Source organism: Salvelinus sp. IW2-2015, linkage group LG8 (genome assembly GCF_002910315.2).
Source record: "Salvelinus sp. IW2-2015 linkage group LG8, ASM291031v2, whole genome shotgun sequence".
Classification (NCBI taxonomy): domain Eukaryota; kingdom Metazoa; phylum Chordata; class Actinopteri; order Salmoniformes; family Salmonidae; genus Salvelinus; species Salvelinus sp. IW2-2015.
In genome coordinates this window covers 35180641-35199656 of record NC_036848.1, presented here as the reverse complement: position 1 = coordinate 35199656, position 19016 = coordinate 35180641, and the positions used below count along the sequence as shown (strand labels likewise).

Genomic DNA, 19016 nt, shown 5'->3' with positions numbered 1-19016 from the left:
CTTTCGTATAACTAATCTGTAATGCTAGGCTACTCTCCCCTGAAAAAACTTGCATCTGTCATTGTGAATAATCAAATCAAACTTTATCTTAAAGTGTAGACTTTACCGTGAAATGCTTACTTACAAGCCCTTAACCAACAGTGCAGTTCAAGAAGAAGAAAATATTTACCAAGTAGGCTAAAATAAAAAGTAATAATAAATAGTAACACAATAAGAATAACAATAACGAGGCTATATACAGGGGGCACCGGTACCGAGTCAGTGTGCAGGGGTACAGGCTAGTTGAGGTCATCCGTACATGTAGGTGGGGGCTAAGTGACTATGCATAGGTAACAAACAAACAGCAAGTAGCATCAGTGTACAAGAGGGGGGGTCCATGTAAATTGTCCGGTGGCGATTTTTATGAATTGTTCAGCAGTCTAATGGCTTGGGGGTAGGAGCTGTTGAGGAGCCTTTTGGTCTTAGACATGGCGCTCCGGTACCGCTTTCCGTGCGGTAGCAGAGAAAACAGTCTATAACTTGGGTGACTGGATTCTCTCTTTTATGGACTTTCCTCTGACAGCGCCTATTATATAGGTCCTGAATGGCAGGAAGCTTGGCCCCAGTGATGTACTGGGCCATTCGCACTACCCTCTGTAGCGCCTTATGGTCAGAGGCCGAGCAGTTGCCATACCAGGCGGTGATGCAACCGGTCAGGATGCTATCGATGGTGCAGCTGCAGAACCTTTTGAGGATCTGGGGACCCATGCCAAATCTTTTCAGTCTCCTGAGGGGGAAAAGGTTTCGTCATGCCTTCTTCACGACTGTCTTGGTGTGTTTGGCCCATGATAGTTTGTTGGTGATGTGGACACCAAGGAACAATCAGCTCCTTTGTCTTGCTCACATTGAGGGAGAGGTTGTTGTCCTGGCACCACACTGCTAGTTCTCTGACCTCCTCCCTATAGGCCGTCTCATCGTTGTCGGGGATCAGGCCTACCACTGTTGTGTCGTAAGCAAACTTAATGAAGGTGTTGGAGTCGTGTTTGGCCATGCAGTCGTGGGTGAACAGGGAATATAGGAGGGGACTAAGTACACACCCCAGTGGGGCCCCAGTGTTAAGGATCAGCGTGGCAGACGTGTTGTTGCCTACCCTCACGACCTGGGGGAGGCCCGTCAGGAAGTCCAGGATCCAGTTACAGATGGAGGTGTTTAGTCCCAGAGTCCTTAGCTTTGTGATGAGCTTCGTGGGCACTATGGTGTTGAACGCTGAGCTGTAGTCAATGAACAGCATTCTCACATAGGTGTTCCTTTTGTCCAGGTGAGAAAGGGCAGTGTGGAGTGCAATTGAGATTGAGTCATCTGTGGATCTGTTGGGGCGTTATGCGAATTGGAATGGGTCTAGGGTGTCCTGGAAGACGCTGTTGATGTGAGCCATGACCAGCCTTTCAAGCACTTCATGGCTACCGACGCGAGTGCCACGGAGCGGTAATCATTTAGGCAGGTTACCTTCGCTTCCTTGGGCACAGGGACTATGGTGGTCTGCTTGAAACATGTAGGTACTACAGAATTGGTCAGGGAGAGGTTGAAGACACTTGACAGTTGGTCCGTGCATGCTTTGAGTACATGTCCTGGTAATCCGTCTGGCCCAGTGGCTTTGTGGATGTTGACCTGTTTAAAGGTTTTGTTCACATCGGCTACTGAGAGCGTTATCACACAGTCATCCAGAACAGCTGGTGCTCTCGTGCATGCTTCAGTGTTGCTTGCCTCGAAGCGAGCATAAAAGGCATTCAGCTCGTCTGGTAGACATGCGTCACTGGGCAGCTCGCGTCTGGGTTTCCCTTTGTAGTCCGTAATAGTTTTCAAGCCCTGCCACATCCGAGCGTCAGAGCCGGTGTAGTAGAATTCAATCTTGATCCTGTATTGACACTTTGCTTGTTTGATCGTTCGTCTGAGGGCATAGCGGGATTTCTTATAAGCGTCCAGATTAGTCTCCCGCTCCTTGAAAGTGGTAGCTCTAGCCATGACCTCGATGCGGATTTTGCCTGTAATCCATGGCTTCTGGTTGGTATATGTACGTACCGTCACTGTGTGAACGACGTCATCGGTGCACTTATTGATGAAGCCGATGACTCAGGTGGTGTATTCCTCAATGCCATTGGATGAATCCCGGAACATATTCCAGTCTGTGCTAGGAGAACAGTCTTGTAGTGTAGCATCCGCGTCATCTGACCACTTCCGTATTGAGTGAGTCACTGGTACTTCCTGCTTTATTTTTTGCTTGTAAGCAGGAATCAGGAGGATATAATTATGGTCATATTTGCCAAATGGAGGGCGGGGGAGAGCTTTGTATGCATCTCTGTATGTGGAGTAAAGGTGGTCTAGGAATCTTTTTTCCTGGTTGCATGTGACATGTCGGTATAAATTTGGTAAAACTGGTTTAAGTTTGCCTGCATTAAAGACCCCGGCCACTAGGAGAGCCACTTCTGGGTGAGCATTTTCTTCTTTGCTTATGGCCTTATATAGTTTGTTGAGAGCTGTCTTAGTGCCAGCTTCACTCTGTGGTGGTAAATAGATGGCTATAAATAATACAGATGAGAACTCTTTTGGTAGATTGTGTGGTCGACAGCTTATCATACAGTACTCTATCTCAGGTGAGCAATACCTCGAGATATCTTTAATATTAGACATCGCGCACCAGCTGTTATTGACAAAAAGACACACACCCTAACCCCTCGTCTTATAAGAGGTAGCGTCTCTGTTTTGCCGGTGCATGGAAAATCTTTCCAGCTCTATATTGTCAGTTTCTTAATTCAGCCACATCTCGGTGAAACATAAGATGTTACAGTTTTTAATGTCCCGTTGGTAAGATAATCTTAACAGTAATCCAAAAAACATCCGTTGCAAGGACAAGAAGAATGTTTGTATTGCTAATAGTTTTGCTGTTGTCAACCTCACGAACCAGAGCCAATCGTAATAAAACAAGTTCAACTCAGTTGTGTTAGTTTTCTTTCTCATGGATTTTCATTCATTCATTATTAGTGGTATGATATTATTCGACATTTGGTAAGACTAATTGACAGTTGGCGCTATTTGCAGGTGGAAATGTGACATGTATAACTAATTCAAGAGTCCACAAGAGAGAGTGGAGCTTGTGTAAGTCATCACACACAGTGTCACATGACTTCAGGATACTTTATGGACGTAGTAGCACTCCAACAAGATCACAACAGGTATGTTCTCACACAAACACACCAACAAGCTCTAACGGTCTCATTGCAGAATTAGATGTTCATCCAAGTTCTACAACGTCAAATTTTAAAGTAGCTCCAAACGTCAAATTTCAACAACAAAAATTGTTGCTCCTGGATAGATGTCCAATTTCGATGTGAATCTTGAACCACCTGGCTGCACACACACACACACACACATGCTACACACCGTCACGCTGCTTTCTTTCTGTCAACGTCCTCTGTGTGTGACTGAAGCTGTCCAATTAGGCTGATGGGCCCATAGCTTGCAGGCAGGGAAGCGGTTTGGGGACGGACAACATTTCTGACATACATGAGCGAGAAAGGGAGATGACTAGACCTTATAATACATCTCTGTACTTAGCAAAAGAGTGCCAGGGGACATCCAACAATAAAAAAAATCTGAAGACATTGTGTCTTGGTCCCATGGAGGTTTTCGTCTAGTTCCAGGGGATGTCTACTCGGGGCACGGGCACACTCATTACAGCACATCTTTATACACCTGTCAGCAACAGGTATGGCTAAAATAGCTGAATCCACTCATTTGAAGGGGTATCCACATACTTTTGTATATATAGTTGGGAGGCCAAACTGTCCTCTTCAAGTTTAGCTGGAATTTAGCCCGAAAGGATTTGAGAAATATGATTGGTTGACTATACGCCTATGACATTGGCCTACTGTCTCGTCTTAAACTGCACCGAATATCAGATCTCAACAATGATTGGAGAAGTGTTTAACATCACCATTAGGCTGAGGCTACCACATCCTCATGATTTATATTTCATAAGCCATCGTGACTGGAAGACACTGCTTTTGTTGAATAATCCTGGGTCAATGGAAACCTGCCTATTGACTGATTTCACCTGTATATCTAGACTTTGCACTTCAAAGTGAACCTCGGCTCTGTTATAAATATACCAGTGCTTAATTTGAGCAGGATCATGCCAGCACAGGATCCGGCACCTCTCAGTTTAGGACTGTTTAATTTTGGAACCTATTTGCCAGGATCAGGTACCTCTGGTGGCAACAAACATCATTTTCAGCCAAAACAGGCCTTTCACAATATTTCAAATTCAATCATGGGAGAGCACAGGTTGGAAAGCAAATGGGTCCTGCTGAAACAAAAATAGTTATCTGGCTGTAGGTTACGGAAATATTTTCCAACTTTCAATTAGGCCTATTGAGTAAACAGCATTGTTTTTACAAACTAAAACGAGGGAGATAGGCTTTTGGCACGAGCTCATCGGCCATTGCCGGTGAGTGAGCTGCACATCATTGGGTGAGTCAGTGAAACTGGAAAGCTTTTTAAGGACTATAATTTCTTCCTAATATTGGTCAAGATTGTGTCTCTTCCACACACCTTGGCCTAGGCCAAGGATTCAAGATGTCATTTTTTATGATTTCTCATTCTCAGTTTGTCAGTGTCAAAGTAGCCTGACATTTCAATAATTTGTGCGGTATTCAAAAATATTCTGCTAAAGTCTCTAGTCATGTAAAATTACATAGAATTGCATAAAATGCGTTTATAAAAAGGCCCAATTTTTCCTGCACCCTAGGTTACAAAAATAATTCTGCAAACGCCTCTACCCTAATGCTCTAGTCTAGACCACTACGCAAATGCAATGACATGCATGCGATGCTTTACTATAAAGGTGATTTTCCGGTACCTCAGAGCTCCCCAGGTCACCCCCCCTTGTACGCAATTTTTTTGTTCCGGCACCTCCCGATATACAAATTAACCTTTCTGGACTACCCATCCCGGATCATTCTCATCAGAAACGCTGACTAGCATAGCATAGCCTAGCGCCACAGGGATATAATATAATATAATTTCATGAAATCACAAGTCCAATACATCAAATGAAAGATAAACATCTTGTGAATCCAGCCAACGTGTCCAATTTTTTAAATGTTTTACAGCGAAAACACAACATATATTTATGTTAGCTCACCACAATATCCAAAAACACACCGCCATTTTTTCACAGAAAAGATAGCTTTCACAAAACCCACAAATAGAGATAAAATTAATCACTAACCTTTGAACAACTTCATCAGATGACAGTCATATGACATCATGTTATACAATACATTTATGTTTTGTTCGATTATGTGCATATTTATAGCCACAAATCGTGGTTTTACATTGGCGCCATGTTCAGAAATGGCTCCAAAATAGCGAAGGTAATTACAGATAGCCACGTGAAATACAGAAATACTCATCATAAACTTTGATGAAAGATACATGTTTAACATATAATTAAAGATACACTGGTTCTTAATGCAACCGCTGTGTTAGATTTAAAAAATAACTTTAGTAAAAAGCACAGCATGCAATAATCTGAGACAGCGCTCAGCCATTCTCCGCCATGTTGGAGTCAACAGAAATACGAAATTACATCATAAATATTCCCTTACCTTTGATGATCTTTCATCAGAATGCAGTGCCAGGAATCCTAGTTCCACAATAAATCGTTTTTTTGTTTTATAATGTCCATTACTTCTGTCGAATTAGCAACTTTGGCTAGCATGTGTAGTTCACGTGTCCATCGAACTTTACGCTAATGAACGAAAAATTCAAAAAGTGACATTACAAATCAAATAAACTGGTCAAACTCAGTTGAGAATCAATCTTCAGGATGTTTTTCTCATATATATCCAATAACGTCCCAGACGGAGCATTTCTTCATGTCTATCTAACGCATTGCAGACAAGGACATCACATGCGTAGTGTGCGTGGCCAAGAACTGGCAATATGCCTGACCAGTCACTCCATTGGCTCTCATTCGGTCCCACATCAAGCRATACYCTTCATTCCACGTTCTACTGCCTGTTGACATCTAGTGGAAGGCGTATGAAGTGCATACAGATCCATAAATATAAGGCAATTGAATAGGCGATGCCTTTCACAGCGACCCATTTCAGAATTTTCACTTCCTGTTTGGAAGTTTGCCTGCCATATGAGTTCTGTTTTACTCACAGATATAGTTCAAACAGTTTTAGAAACTTCAGAGTGTTTTCTATCCAATAGTAATAATAATATGCATATCATATGATCTAGGACAGAGTACGAGGCCGTTTAATTTGGGCACCAATTCATCCAAAAGTGAAAATGTCGCCCCCTATCCCTAAGAAGTTTTAAGCACTGAAATACACTCAAGAAAATCAATTTTATTGACCATAGTCATTCAGGAGTAACATTAAAACAGAATAATATGCTCCACCAACAGTAGACAACTATACAGAAAACCCTCAAGTTGCTGAGATTTGTGTGTGTGTGTGTGTGATTGTGTATATGAATGTGTGAGGGAGGAGTGAGGGACGATGAATATGTGTAGGAAAGAATGGGTGGGTGTAACGATCGTCTGTGGTGGTAGAAGGATCGGACCAAAGTGCGGCGTGGTAAGTGTTCATGTCTTTTTAATAAATCCAAAACTGTACACTGGAACAAAACAATAAACAAAGTGAACAACCGAAACAGTACCGTGTGGCGACAAACACTGACACGGAAGACAAACACCCACAAACCAAAAGACAAAACAGGCTACCTAAATATGGTTCCCAATCAGAGACAATGAAAAACACTTGCCTCTGATTGAGAACCATATCAGGCCAAACGACAAACCCAACATAGAAACACAAAACATAGATAACCCACCCAACTCACGCCCTGACCACACTAAAGCAAAGAAAATACAAAAGAACTATGGTCATAACGAGACAGTACCCCCCCCCCCCCCCCCCCCAAGGTGCAGACTACGGCCGCAAAACCTGAACCTATACGGGAGGGTCTGGGTGGGCATCTGTCCCGCGGTGGCGGCTCTGGCGCTGGACGTGGACCCTCTCTCCACCATTGTCTTTGTCCGCTTTTTTAGCGTCCTTTGAGCGGTGATCCTCGCCGCCGACCTTGGCCTGGGAACCCTAATAAGGGCCCCACTGGACTGGAGGAGCGCCTCTGGACTGAGGAAACTACTACGGACTGAGGGCAGCTCAGGACTGAGGGTAGCTCAGGACAGAGGGGTAGCTCAGGACTGAGAGGTAGCTCAGGACGAAGGACAGCTCCGGACTGAGGGGCAGCTCAGGACTGAGGGGCAGCTCAGGACTGAGGGGCAGCTCAGGACTGAGGGGCAGCTCCGGACTGGCGGGCGGCTCTGGCGGCTCTGCGGCTGGCGGGCGGCGGCTCTGGCGGCTCCGGACTGGCGGGCGGCTGGCGGCTCCGGACTGGCGGCGGCTCTGGCGGCTCCGGACTGGCGGGCGGCTCCTGGCGGCTCTGGCGGCTCACTGGCGGGCGGCTCCGGACTGGCGGGCGGCTCTGGCGGCTCTGGCGGCTCCTGACTGGCGGGCGGCTCTGGCGGCTCCTGACTGGCGGGCGGCACTGGCGGGCGGCTCTTGCTGGACTTTCTTGGGCGCCCTGAAGCCTTCTTCAGAACAATTGAACCGCTCTCCTTGAAGTTCTTGATGAGCCGATAAATGTTTGATTTAGGTGCAATCTTACTGGCAGCAATATCCTTGCCTATCAAGCCCTTTCTGTGCAAAGCAATGATGACGGCATGTGTTTCCTTGCAGGTAACCATGATTGACAGAGGAAGAACAATGATTCCAAGCACCACCCTCCTTTTGAAGCTTCCAGTCTGTTATTTGAACTCAATCAGCATGACAGAGTGATCTCCAGCCTTGTCCTCATCAACACTCACACCTGTGTTAACGAGAGAATCACTGACAGGATGTCAGCTGGTCCTTTTGTGGCAGGGCTGAAATAGTGGAAATGTTTTGGGGGGATTCAGTTCATTTGCATGGCAAAGAGGGACTTTGCTATTAATTGCAATTCATCTGATCACTCATCATAACATTCTGGAGTATATGCAAATTGCCATCATACAAACTGAGGCAGCAGACTTTGTGAAAATTAATATTTGTGTCATTCTCAAAGCTTTTGGCCACGACTGTACAGTTTTTTTATTGTTCCACTATATGACCACTGATTATGATTACCATGTGTTTCTGGATAGACCAGAGCTATTTTCCATATGGAGCCCTGGCTGGGATACGCTACGTGTTTATGAGTGTTTATCACGCAGTTGTGTGAGTATTCCTCAGGGGACACTAGCTGTCTCGCTCGTTAGGAGATACTGATGTTAGCGGGTGTACCAGTCCCTCAACACAACATCTGGATACACCACTGTCTACTGAACACAACCAACAAATATGACTCATAGCCTGGAAAACACAAAGGCGTGCACGCATGCACGCGGACACAAACACACGCAAACACACACACAAATAGCAAGCATATCCAACCGTGAACAGAAAACACACACACCAATAGCAATCAAATACAATCACACACACACTCACCAAAAGAAAGCATACGATAACACACACACACTTTGTCTTCCTCCCCCCTCTATATCGTACCCTCTTGATCATTTGATTGATACATGCATAACCTGACAAAAGACATACAGCTCCTTTCCTTTTTTTAATCTTTCATCTTCCTTTCATCGTTCCTTGTTTAGTGATGGATAGATCAGGGACAGAGGATAAAGGACAAAAAAAGGAACCAGAAATAGGTGTCAGACTGAATAGCAGGGTCCTTAAAAAAAGACACCAAAGACATCAAAGATATGCCTCCACCTCATCATTATCTTCATCATCAGGGCCATTGATAATCAAGCACTATTGAACCCTTTTATCTATGAATAGGATCACACACACACAGAAACACACACACTTCCCTTCCCACCTGCAGGTTAGAGAGGCGAGCCAGCGGGGAAATATCTGAGTCTGATGGGAAAAATCTGCCTGGAAATTAGTTGGCAACCGGAGGGTTGCTTGTATCAAATCCTAGATGCCATCGCCTGCCGTTGTGCCCTTGAGCAAGGCACTTAACCTCCCACAAAAACTGCTCTGGGGCACCCAGTGTGGCAGCGCTCCACTCCTCTCCAAAACCTATATATGTAGCTATGTGTATGAACAGTATGTGTGTCTTTCGGGGATTGGGATAAAAGCGAAAGTAACATTTTGGTAGGACCCTAGGTTGGGTGCAATTGACCAATAAAGTGATCTTAATCTTAGTCTATTGTGAGAAACCCTACTGATGAGTTTCTTTGTCGCGTTAACAAAGACCAGGGACTATAGAGTAGATCAGCCTAGATATGAACAGGGTGGATCAGAAGATTTTTATCTACTTCCTGTTGTTTTCTATTCAGTATCCAGTGTCGGTCTTGCCAAACCTGTCATGTCATCTTGTCTAATGTCAGAGGGTGGAGATCTCTATTACTGTAGGTCTTATGAAGAAAGCTGTCTCTCAATACTTTGGCTTTCAGCTGTTTTGTCTCAATGAGCTGCACGTATCTTATATTTTGATTGTTATCAAAGATGTCTACAGCTTTAGACAGCCTGTCTCTCTAAACTGTCTTAGGCATAGGCCTGTTAGCTGTCTCTCTAAACTGTCTTCGGCATAGGCCTGTTAGCTGTCTCTCTAAACTTCTCGGCATAGCCTGTTAGCTGTCTCTCTAAACTTCTTAGCAGTAGCCTGTTACTGTCTCTCTAAACTGTCTTAGCATAGCCTGTTAGCTGTCTCCTAAAACTGTCTTAGGCATAGCCTGTTAGCTGTCTCTCTAAACTGTCTTAGGCATAGGCCCGTTAGCTGTCTCTCTAAACTGTCTTAGGCATAGGCCTTTAGCTGTCTCTCTAAACTGTCTTAGGCATAGGCCTGTTAGCTGTCTCTCTAAACTGTCTTAGGCATAGGCCTGTTAGCTGTCTCTCTAAACTGTCTTGCATAGGCCTGTTAGCTGTCTCTCTAAAACTGTCTTAGGCATAGGCCTGTTAGCTGTCTCCTAAACTGTCTAGGCATAGGCCTTGTTAGCTGTCTCTCTAAACTGTCTTAGGCATAGGCCTGTTAGCTGTCTCTCTAAACTGTCTTAGGCATAGGCCTGTTAGCTGTCCTCTCTAAACTGTCTTAGGCATAGGCCTGTTAGCTGTCTCTCTAAACTGTCTTAGGCATAGGCCTGTTAGCTGTCCTCTAAACTGTCTTAGGCATAGGCCTGTTAGCTGTCTCTCAACTGTCTTAGGCATAGGCCTGTTAGCTGCTCTCTAAACTGTCTTAGGCATAGGCCTGTAGCTGTCTCTCTAAACTGTCTTAGGCATAGGCCTGTTACTGTCTCTCTAAACTGTCTTGGCATAGCTGTAGCTGTTCCTAAACTGTCTTAGCATAGCCTTTAGCTCTCTAAAACTGTCTTAGGCATAGGCCTGTTAGCTGTCTCTCTAAACTGTCTTAGGCATAGGCCTGTTACTGTCTCTCAAACTGTCTTAGGCATAGGCCTGTTAGCTGTCTCTCTAAACTGTCTTCAGGCATACCTGTTAGCTGTCTCTCTAAAACTGTCTTAGCATAGCCTGTTATAGCTGTCTCTCTAAACTGTCTTAAGGCATAGGCCTGTTTAGCATGTCTCTAAACTGTCTTCGGCATAGGCCTGTTAGCTGTCTCTCTAAACTGTCTTAGGCATAGGCCTGTCTGTCTCTCTAAACTGTCTTAGGCATAGCTGTTAGCTGTCTCTCTAAACTGTCTGGCATAGGCCTGTTAGCTGTCTCTCTAAACTGTCTTCGGCATAGCCTGTTAGCTGTCTCTCTAAACGTCTTAGCATAGGCCTGTTAGCTGTCTCTCTAAACTGTCTTAGGCATAGGCCTGTTAGCTGTCTCTCTAAACTGTCTTGCATAGGCCTGTTAGCTGTCTCTCTAAACTGTCTTAGGCATAGGCCTGTTAGCTGTCTCTCTAAACTGTCTTAGGCATAGGCCTTTAGCTGTCTCTCTAAACTGTTCTAGGCATAGGCCTGTTAGCTGTCTCTCTAAACTGTCTTAGGCATATCCTGTTAGCTGTCTCTCTAACTGTCTTAGCATTAGGCCTGTAGCTGCTCTCAAACTGTCTTAGGCATAGGCCTGTTAGCTGTTCTCTCTAAACTGTCTTAGCATAGGCCTGTTAGCTGTCTCTCTAAACTGTCTTAGGCATAGGCCTGTTAGCTGTCTCTCTAAACTGTCTTAGCATAGGCCTGTTACTGTCTCTCTAACTGTCTTCGCACTAGGCCTGTTAGCTGCTCTCTCTAAACTGTCCTGTAGGCATAGGCCTGTTAGCTGTCTCTCTAAACTGTCTTCGGCATAGCCTGTTAGCTGTCTCTCTAAAAACTTCTTAGATAGCCTGTACTGTCTCTCTAAACTGTCTTCGGCATAGGCCTGTTAGCTGTCTCTCTAAACTGTCTTAGGCATAGGCCTGTTAGCTGTCTCTCTAAACTGTCTTAGAATGAAGCCAAAAGGGTTCTTCGGCGGTCTCCATAGGAGAACCCTTTTTGGTTCCAGGTAGAACTATTTTGGGTTCCATGTAGAACCCTTTGGGGAAAAGGTTCTAGTATGGAACACAATAGGGTTCTACCTGGAATCAAAGGGGTTCTTCAAATGGTTCTCCAATGGGGACAGCCGGAGAACCCTTTTAGGTTGTAGATAGCACAATTTTTTCTAAGACATTTTAGATGTCTCAAAGCCTTACCTTTGCTTGAAGAGCCATGGCTGATTGTGTGTCAGCGAGTGACTCATCTCTCAGAGTCTAACAAGCTGTCAATTAGACCCTTTTAAAGAAGAGACAAGGGTTATCTATACTCTAATTACAGATAGAGCCAAATACTCACTCGCAGGCTATCAGCTATCTGCAAGTGTGAGATGGAGAGAGGTGGGGGGATTGAGAAAGAAAGAGATAGAGAGGGATAGAGGAAAAGAGAAAGAGAAATGGAGCGAGAGAGTGGATGAGAGAAATTGAAAAAGAGAGCGGATAGCGAGAGAGAGAGAGCAAGTGTTGGAGAGGAGAGGGAGAAACAGAGAGAGAGAAAAAAACAGAGTGGAGGAGAGATGGAGAAAGAGGGGGAGTAGAACAGGGAGAGCGTAATAGATGAGAGAGTGACAGGGGCAGTAGGGAATCTCTACCTCCTAAAGGGTCTAATTAAGTGTTTAATAGAGTGGCAGAGCTCTGAGAGACCACTGGCTGGCTGTGTCACACACACGCATGTGCGCACACAAGCTCACAGACAGACGCACACACACTCACTCGATGCCATCAGCCCAGCATAGTGCTTGCTACCTGCCATCACATCATGTCTCTGAGGATCTTACCTCGGAAGCGAGGTCATTCCCGAAACTGTTTAATAAAATGTCATATTGCATTCTGTCCTTGTTATTCATTCAGTTAAGCCTGTACTCGATTGAACTGATGTACTGACTTCTGTCAGTAGGCTACAGCTTCATATAGACACCAGATTATGACTGATTTATTTCCACTCAATCAATCACTGTCTCTCAATAGCTCCATCACGTCTTTTGTATTTGATGCATTTCTATCTAAAACATTGACTCAACAACAGCCCAACCCCTGTTCAGGTACTTATTCACATTCCCACTATTTCACAGCATTGTCATTGTACTACTACAGATATCTATAGTCCCAGCATTGTTGTCAGTAATATTCCTGTGCACATACATTTGAATTCCACTGTTAGCTCTGTTACTGTTAGCCCAAATGGGAAGCCCACTGTGGTCAACTCATCCAGTAATATTATTTAAAATCATAAAATAACTATTGATACACCCTCTGTTTTCAAAGCATATAGAGGGCTTGGGCAGTTACACATAAAAGTGCAAAGCTTGATGTCAAAGATGGACCTTCTTGATGTCTGAGTATAGACACGAGCCCTGATATTCTGGTTCTCACGGAGACCTGGCTCGAAATTGTCAGGTGTTATATACTGAAAAGGGGGGAGGGGTAGCGACTACACTACCGTTCAAAAGTTTTAGAACACCTACTCATTCAAAGGTTTTTATTTTTACTTTTTTCTACATCGTAGAATAGTAGTAAAGACATCAAAACTATGAAATAACACATATGGAATCATGTAGTAACGAAAAAAAGTGTTAACCAAATCAAAATATATTTTATATTTGAGATTCTTCAAAGTAGCCACCCTTTGCCTTGATGACAGCTTTGCACACATCATTTTTTTCCCAACAGGACAATGACCCAAAACACACCTCCAGGCTGTGTAAGGGTTATTTGACCAAGAAGGAGAGTGGTGGAGTGCTGCATCAGATGACCTGGCCTCCACAATCACCCGACCTCAACCCTATTGAGATGGTTTAGGAGGCCAGGTCATCTGATGCAGCACTCCACCACTCTCCTTCTTGGTCAAATAACCCTTACACAGCCTGGAGGTGTTTTTTGGGTCATAGTCCTGTTGGGAAAAAAATGATAGTCCCTCTAAGCGCAAACCAGATGGGATGGCATATCGCTGCAAAATACTGTGGTAGCCATGCTGGTTAAGTTTGACCAGCAAAACACCGTCACATCTCCTCCTCCATGCTGCACGGTGGGAACCACACATGCGGAGATCATCCATTCACCTACTCTGCGTCTCACAAAGACACTGAACCAAAAATTGCAACCAAAAATCTCAAATTTGGACTAATCAGACAGATTTCCACAGGTCTAATGTCCATTGCTCGTGTTTCTTGGCCCAAGCAAGTCTCTTTTTCTTATTGGTGTCTTTTTGTAAGGGTTTCTTTACAGGAATTCGACCATGAAGGCCTGATTCACACAGTCTTCTCTGAACAGTTGATGTTGAGATGTGTCTGTTACTCGAACTCTGTGAAGCATTTATTTGGGCTGCAATTTCTGAGGCTGGTAACTCCAATGAAGATATCCTCTGCAGCATAAGTAACTCTGGGTCTTCCTTTCCTGTGGCGGTCCTTATGAGAGCCAGTTTCATCATAGAGATTGATGGTTTTTGCGACTGCACTTGAAGGTGCTTTCAAAGTTCTTAACATTTTCCGGATTAACTGACCTTCATGTCTTGAAGTAATGATGGACTGTCGTTTCTCTTTGTTTATTTGAGCTGTTCTTGCCATGATATGGACTTGGTCTTTTACCAAACAGGGCTATCTTCTGGATACCACCCCTACCTTGTCACAACACAACTGATAGTCTCAAGCGCAATAAGATGGAAAGAAATTCCACAAATGTACTTTTAACAAGGCACACCTGTTAATTGAAATGCATTCCAGGTGACTACCTAATGAAGCTGGTTGGGAGAATTCCAGGAGTGTGAAAAGCTGTCATGAAGGCAAAGGGTGGCAACTTTGAAGAATCTCAAATATATTTTGATTTGTTTAACACTTTTTTGGTTACTACATGATTCGATATGTGTTATTTCATAGTTTTGATGTCTTCACTATTATTCTACAACGAAGAAAATAGTACAAATAAAGAAAAACCCTTGAATGAGTAGGTGTGTCCAAACTTTTGACTGGTACTGTATGCGATATCAACACTTGTGGCATCATGTTCTCTAAGTGTCACGATCCCCAAAAAGTTTGTGTTTTTGATCACAAATGTAGCCCTATGCCAAAATATGCATTTGTTTGTAACAGGGATCCACCCACTCTCTGCCTAAGCAAGTTCTGTCCGGCACTGGCATCATTACTGAACAAAGAGATAAGTGATGCATTTAATCAGGGTAAGGTTTTACTAAGCTAACATATGGAATCATTTTAAGATGGTCATACCATGGATCATTTAGCTATTTTATTTAGAATTTTAAGATCTCTTTAGGTCTAAAAAATGTATATAAAAAAACATTTTATAAAACATTGAATTTGGCCTTTACTACTACAAGCCATAGAAACGCATTGAATAACACATTTATAAATGACAACAAAGACAGTCATCAAATAAATCAAGGAATTAGGAAAAAATTGTTTTTTTACATCCCTTAAATTTGTTGGCACAAAACTACCTTCCATTCATTTGTATGAGTTACCTTCAGACGAGTCCTGTGACACTTGTGGGGGTCGTAGAGCAAAACGGAGAACACCATCGTGTTCGTGAGAGTCTCATTAGTTTGTAGGCCAAATTGTTTGGACACTTCAGTTGTTTTCGTGAGAAGACTGATTTTTGGGATGTCTCATGGTCTGACAAACACTGCTGTAGCTCGGCCACCTTCCACCGCAGATGCGCCCTCATACCATCATGGCCACTTAATTATTCCCAACTTCCAATTGACTCCTTCATCCCCCTCCTGTTCCCTGCAACTATTCCCCAGGTCGTTGCTGTAAAATGAGAATGTGCTCTCAGTCAACTTGGTAAAATAGGGTGAAATAAAAATAAAACAACCTAAACGGGTCGATTTTATGTCCTGTACTTTTTACTGTCTATATAAATATCTGTCTATCTGCAAAGAATGGTAACGTACACCTGTATGCAGATGACACTGTTGTGAATGCTATTGCCTCCATGGTTGACCAGGCTTTTTTAGAGCTGCAATCTGCCTTTGTAGCTTTGCAGAAAGCATTTGCATGAACTGAAATGTATACTTAATGCAATATCTGGGCATCTGAATTGATGAAAAGTTCTCTTTTAAAAAGCATATGGATGAGTTAGTTAAGAAGTAAGACATTGGGAATAAAAATGGGCCTCTTCTTTAGAAATAGATCACACCATTTATATGAATGCAGCTGCCACTGCACTGAAACCACTAGATGCAGTTTACCACAACGTACTTAGCTTTATTACGGGCGACAGGTTCAGTACACATCATTGCATCTTATATCAGAAAGTAGGCTGGCCCTCTCTTAAGTCTGCTCTCTTTTTGTTTATAAAGCACTCTTGCACAAACTTCCACCGTACCTTACTTCATTGTTAAAATACAGATACACGAGTCACCAGACCCGATCACATGGATGGCTTAAGACGTCCGCATGCTTCCCATCTGAAACAGTTCCCGAACTGTTCCTGCATATATTATGACATTTTGCGACGTTTTTCTTCGTTTTGGTCTTCGGCAAGGTGGTGACCCTTGTGACCTTAATAATTATCACTCCATTTCTAAACTTTCTTGCCTAGAAAAACATTTGGAATCCTTGATTAATGCTCAGCTAAGATATTTCTTAACTTCCAAATCTATTCTAAATGTGCATCAGTCAGGCTTCAGACCAGGGCAGAGCACCATCTCGGGAGCATCACTGGTTTTAAACGATGTGGTAAATTGTTTGGATAGGAAGGAACACTGCGCTGCTCTATTCATTGACTTGTCTACGCATTCGAGCCACTCTTTATTAATTCCCTGCTAAATCTGAACATCAGGCTAGGCATGTGCACGTGAGTGAGAGAGGTATATATTCTTATTATATCCCTTTACTTAGATTTGTGTGTACAGGTATTAGGTAGTTGTTGTGGAATTGTTAGATTACTGTTAGATATTACTGCAATGTCGGAACTAGAAGTGCAAGCATTTTGCTACACTCGCAAATAACATCTGCTAACCATGTGCATGTGACCAATAAAATGGGATTTGATTTGAGAAGGAGTGTGTGTGTGTGTGTGTGTGTGTGTGTGTGTGTGTGTGTGTGTGTGTGTGTGTGTGTGTGGTGTGTGTGTGTGTGTGTGTGTGTGTGTGTGTGTGTGTGTGTGTGTGTGTGTGTGTGTGTGTGTGTGTGTGTGTGTGTGTGTGTGTGTGGTGTGTGTGTGTGTGTGTGTGTGTGTGTGTGTGTGTGTGTGTGTGTGTGTGTGTGCGTGAGTGAGTGAGTGCATCTGTACTGTTAATGTGTGTGAGTGCTACTGTCAGTACTATAAATACAGGGTGTTGATGACAGGTGTTAGTGCCTCACATCTCTTGGGTGAGGGGAGGAGGGAGAGGAAAAGGGGAAGGAAGGAGTGATGAGAGAGAGATGAGAGGGAGGAATAGTAGGTGAAAGTGGGAAGATGAGTTTGAAGTGGGGTGAGGGATGAGTTAGGGACAGGAGGAGGAACAACGTGAAGATAAAGAAGAGAGGGTGAGGACAGGGTGAGGTTCAGTGGAAACTGTGGTGATCTGATGGTTGATCATCTCTCTACACTCTAAGCATCGAGCTCAATGTGTCTGTCTGAATGCATTTCTGTGAAACACTGTGCACATCATCGTGGTATAATTTGTCTGTATAGGGATGACTGATTGAGGTATAGATCCCTCTCAGTATTTCTCGTCTCAGATTCTCAGAATTATTTCCTGCTTGTTTCCTAGCAGAACAACTCTTTCCCAGCTATTATCTGATTAAGGTTGATGGAGATGAGGTGGAAGACATATTTCTATTTCTCATCCATGCCCTGTGTTGCATGTTTAGACAGAACACACACATTTATTTGCAGACTGGTGTTTAACAGCATATCTGTAGAGGTGTTGTGGTGTTGCATTGCTGTCTGTAGGTGTTTGAATTGGTACCCTGAACAGCAGAGATTCAAATATTATCCTATGAGGTCCGGACTACTGATGTTTTCTGTTTTACCAGATAATGAATTGCATCAAACTGGTGTCCCAGGTCGAAATCAGTCCCTGATTAGAGGGAAAGACTAAAAAAAAGCAGTGGAACTGGCTTCAAGGTCCAGGGTTGAGTTTGAGGGATATACAGTATAGGTGATTTGTCTCACATTATGTGGTGTCTAGAGGAGTTTTAGTACTACATGATGTGTTATGCTAGGGTGATTTATGTGGTAGCTTGAGTATATATACAGTATTATGTGTTGTCTTACCTTGTGAGGTATGACAACGGTAGATCCTCCGCTGATGCCAACGATGGGCAGAGCTGTCTGAGTCGACAGGAAGTCTAGGATCTGAGCCACTTCTGCCACCTGCTTTTATTCGGTCCAGGAGATAGTCAAATACACACACACAACATATAGATGATTTTTACCAAGGAATCTGGCATCTCATATCTATCCCGTTTTTTTTCAATATCCCCAAAGGACAGAGGTTAGTATCTGAGTTAACCTTCCGCCTTGTTTAACATGATCGATCGATCGATTGACTGACCTGAGGTCCAGCTCCCGATCCCACATCGTCCTCGAACACGACCCCATGCAGTTTCTCTGTCGCCATGGTTTCACAGAGACGTGTCAGCAGGGCACGAGGGTTGGTGTCGTTAACCAGAACAGTGACCGGGTTCACCTCTAAGGAGAAGAAGAAGACAAACAAGCAGATGAAGAAGAAGAAGAAGAAGGAATGTTGCACTCCAAAGTGAACATAGTAAAGAGCACATAAGTATTAATGTCAAGAACATACAGTGGCAAACTACCAGGTTCATACCTAGGGGAAAATCAGCGAAGTCCTCTCTGCTCATATGACCCCTGACCTCATTCTGGTAAGCAGAGCCACAGAACACCACCGCCACGTTAATAGAGGGATGAGGGATGAGAGGGCGGGAGAGGAGGGGAGGAGGGGAGGAGAGGAAGAGGAGGAGGAAGAGGAAAAGAGGAGGATATTGCGGAGAAGAAGGTGGCTGTCCTGGAGGAGCAGCCATGTCAGCACCTTACTGCCTGGAGAGGAGGAGAGAAAGAGATATGGAGAGGGGGAGGAGGTAAGGGTGGGACAGAGGGTTCAAAGAGAGGGTGTAGAGGGGGTTGGAGAGGGGAGGAGGTAAGGGTGGGACAGAGGGTTCAAAGAGAGGGGGTAGAGGGGGTTGGAGAGGGGAGGAAGTAAGGGTGGGACAGAGGTTTCAAAGAGAGGGGGTAGAGGGGGTTGGAGAGGGAGAGAAATGGAGAGCAGTAGTCAGACATGCAAGCAGCTTTTGTCTCGTGACAATTGATGTGTTGCTCCACGAAACTAGTCTTTTTTGCGTCCCTTTGATATTTTAAGTAGAAATTGTGCACCAGTATTAGATTTTAAAAGTCTGTTATATTAAATGAAGTGCCCTTTAATATAGACCACATGGACAATTCAATATATCCAA

At 43.9% G+C, this 19016-nt stretch overlaps 1 protein-coding gene across 1 annotated transcript in view; it reads right to left on the bottom strand.

Moving 5' to 3' along the window:
* The window catches only part of LOC111967824 (glutamate receptor ionotropic, NMDA 2C-like), an 80551-nt gene extending 61954 nt beyond the window's left edge, over nucleotides 1-18597 (bottom strand). The window contains 3 exon segments of the mRNA XM_070444907.1: nucleotides 17821-17901; nucleotides 18101-18237; nucleotides 18374-18597. Of these exon segments, the coding sequence (XP_070301008.1) occupies nucleotides 17821-17901; nucleotides 18101-18237; nucleotides 18374-18587 (432 nt within the window). The 5' untranslated portion in view covers nucleotides 18588-18597.
* Between the last annotated feature and the right edge of the window lie 419 nt (nucleotides 18598-19016).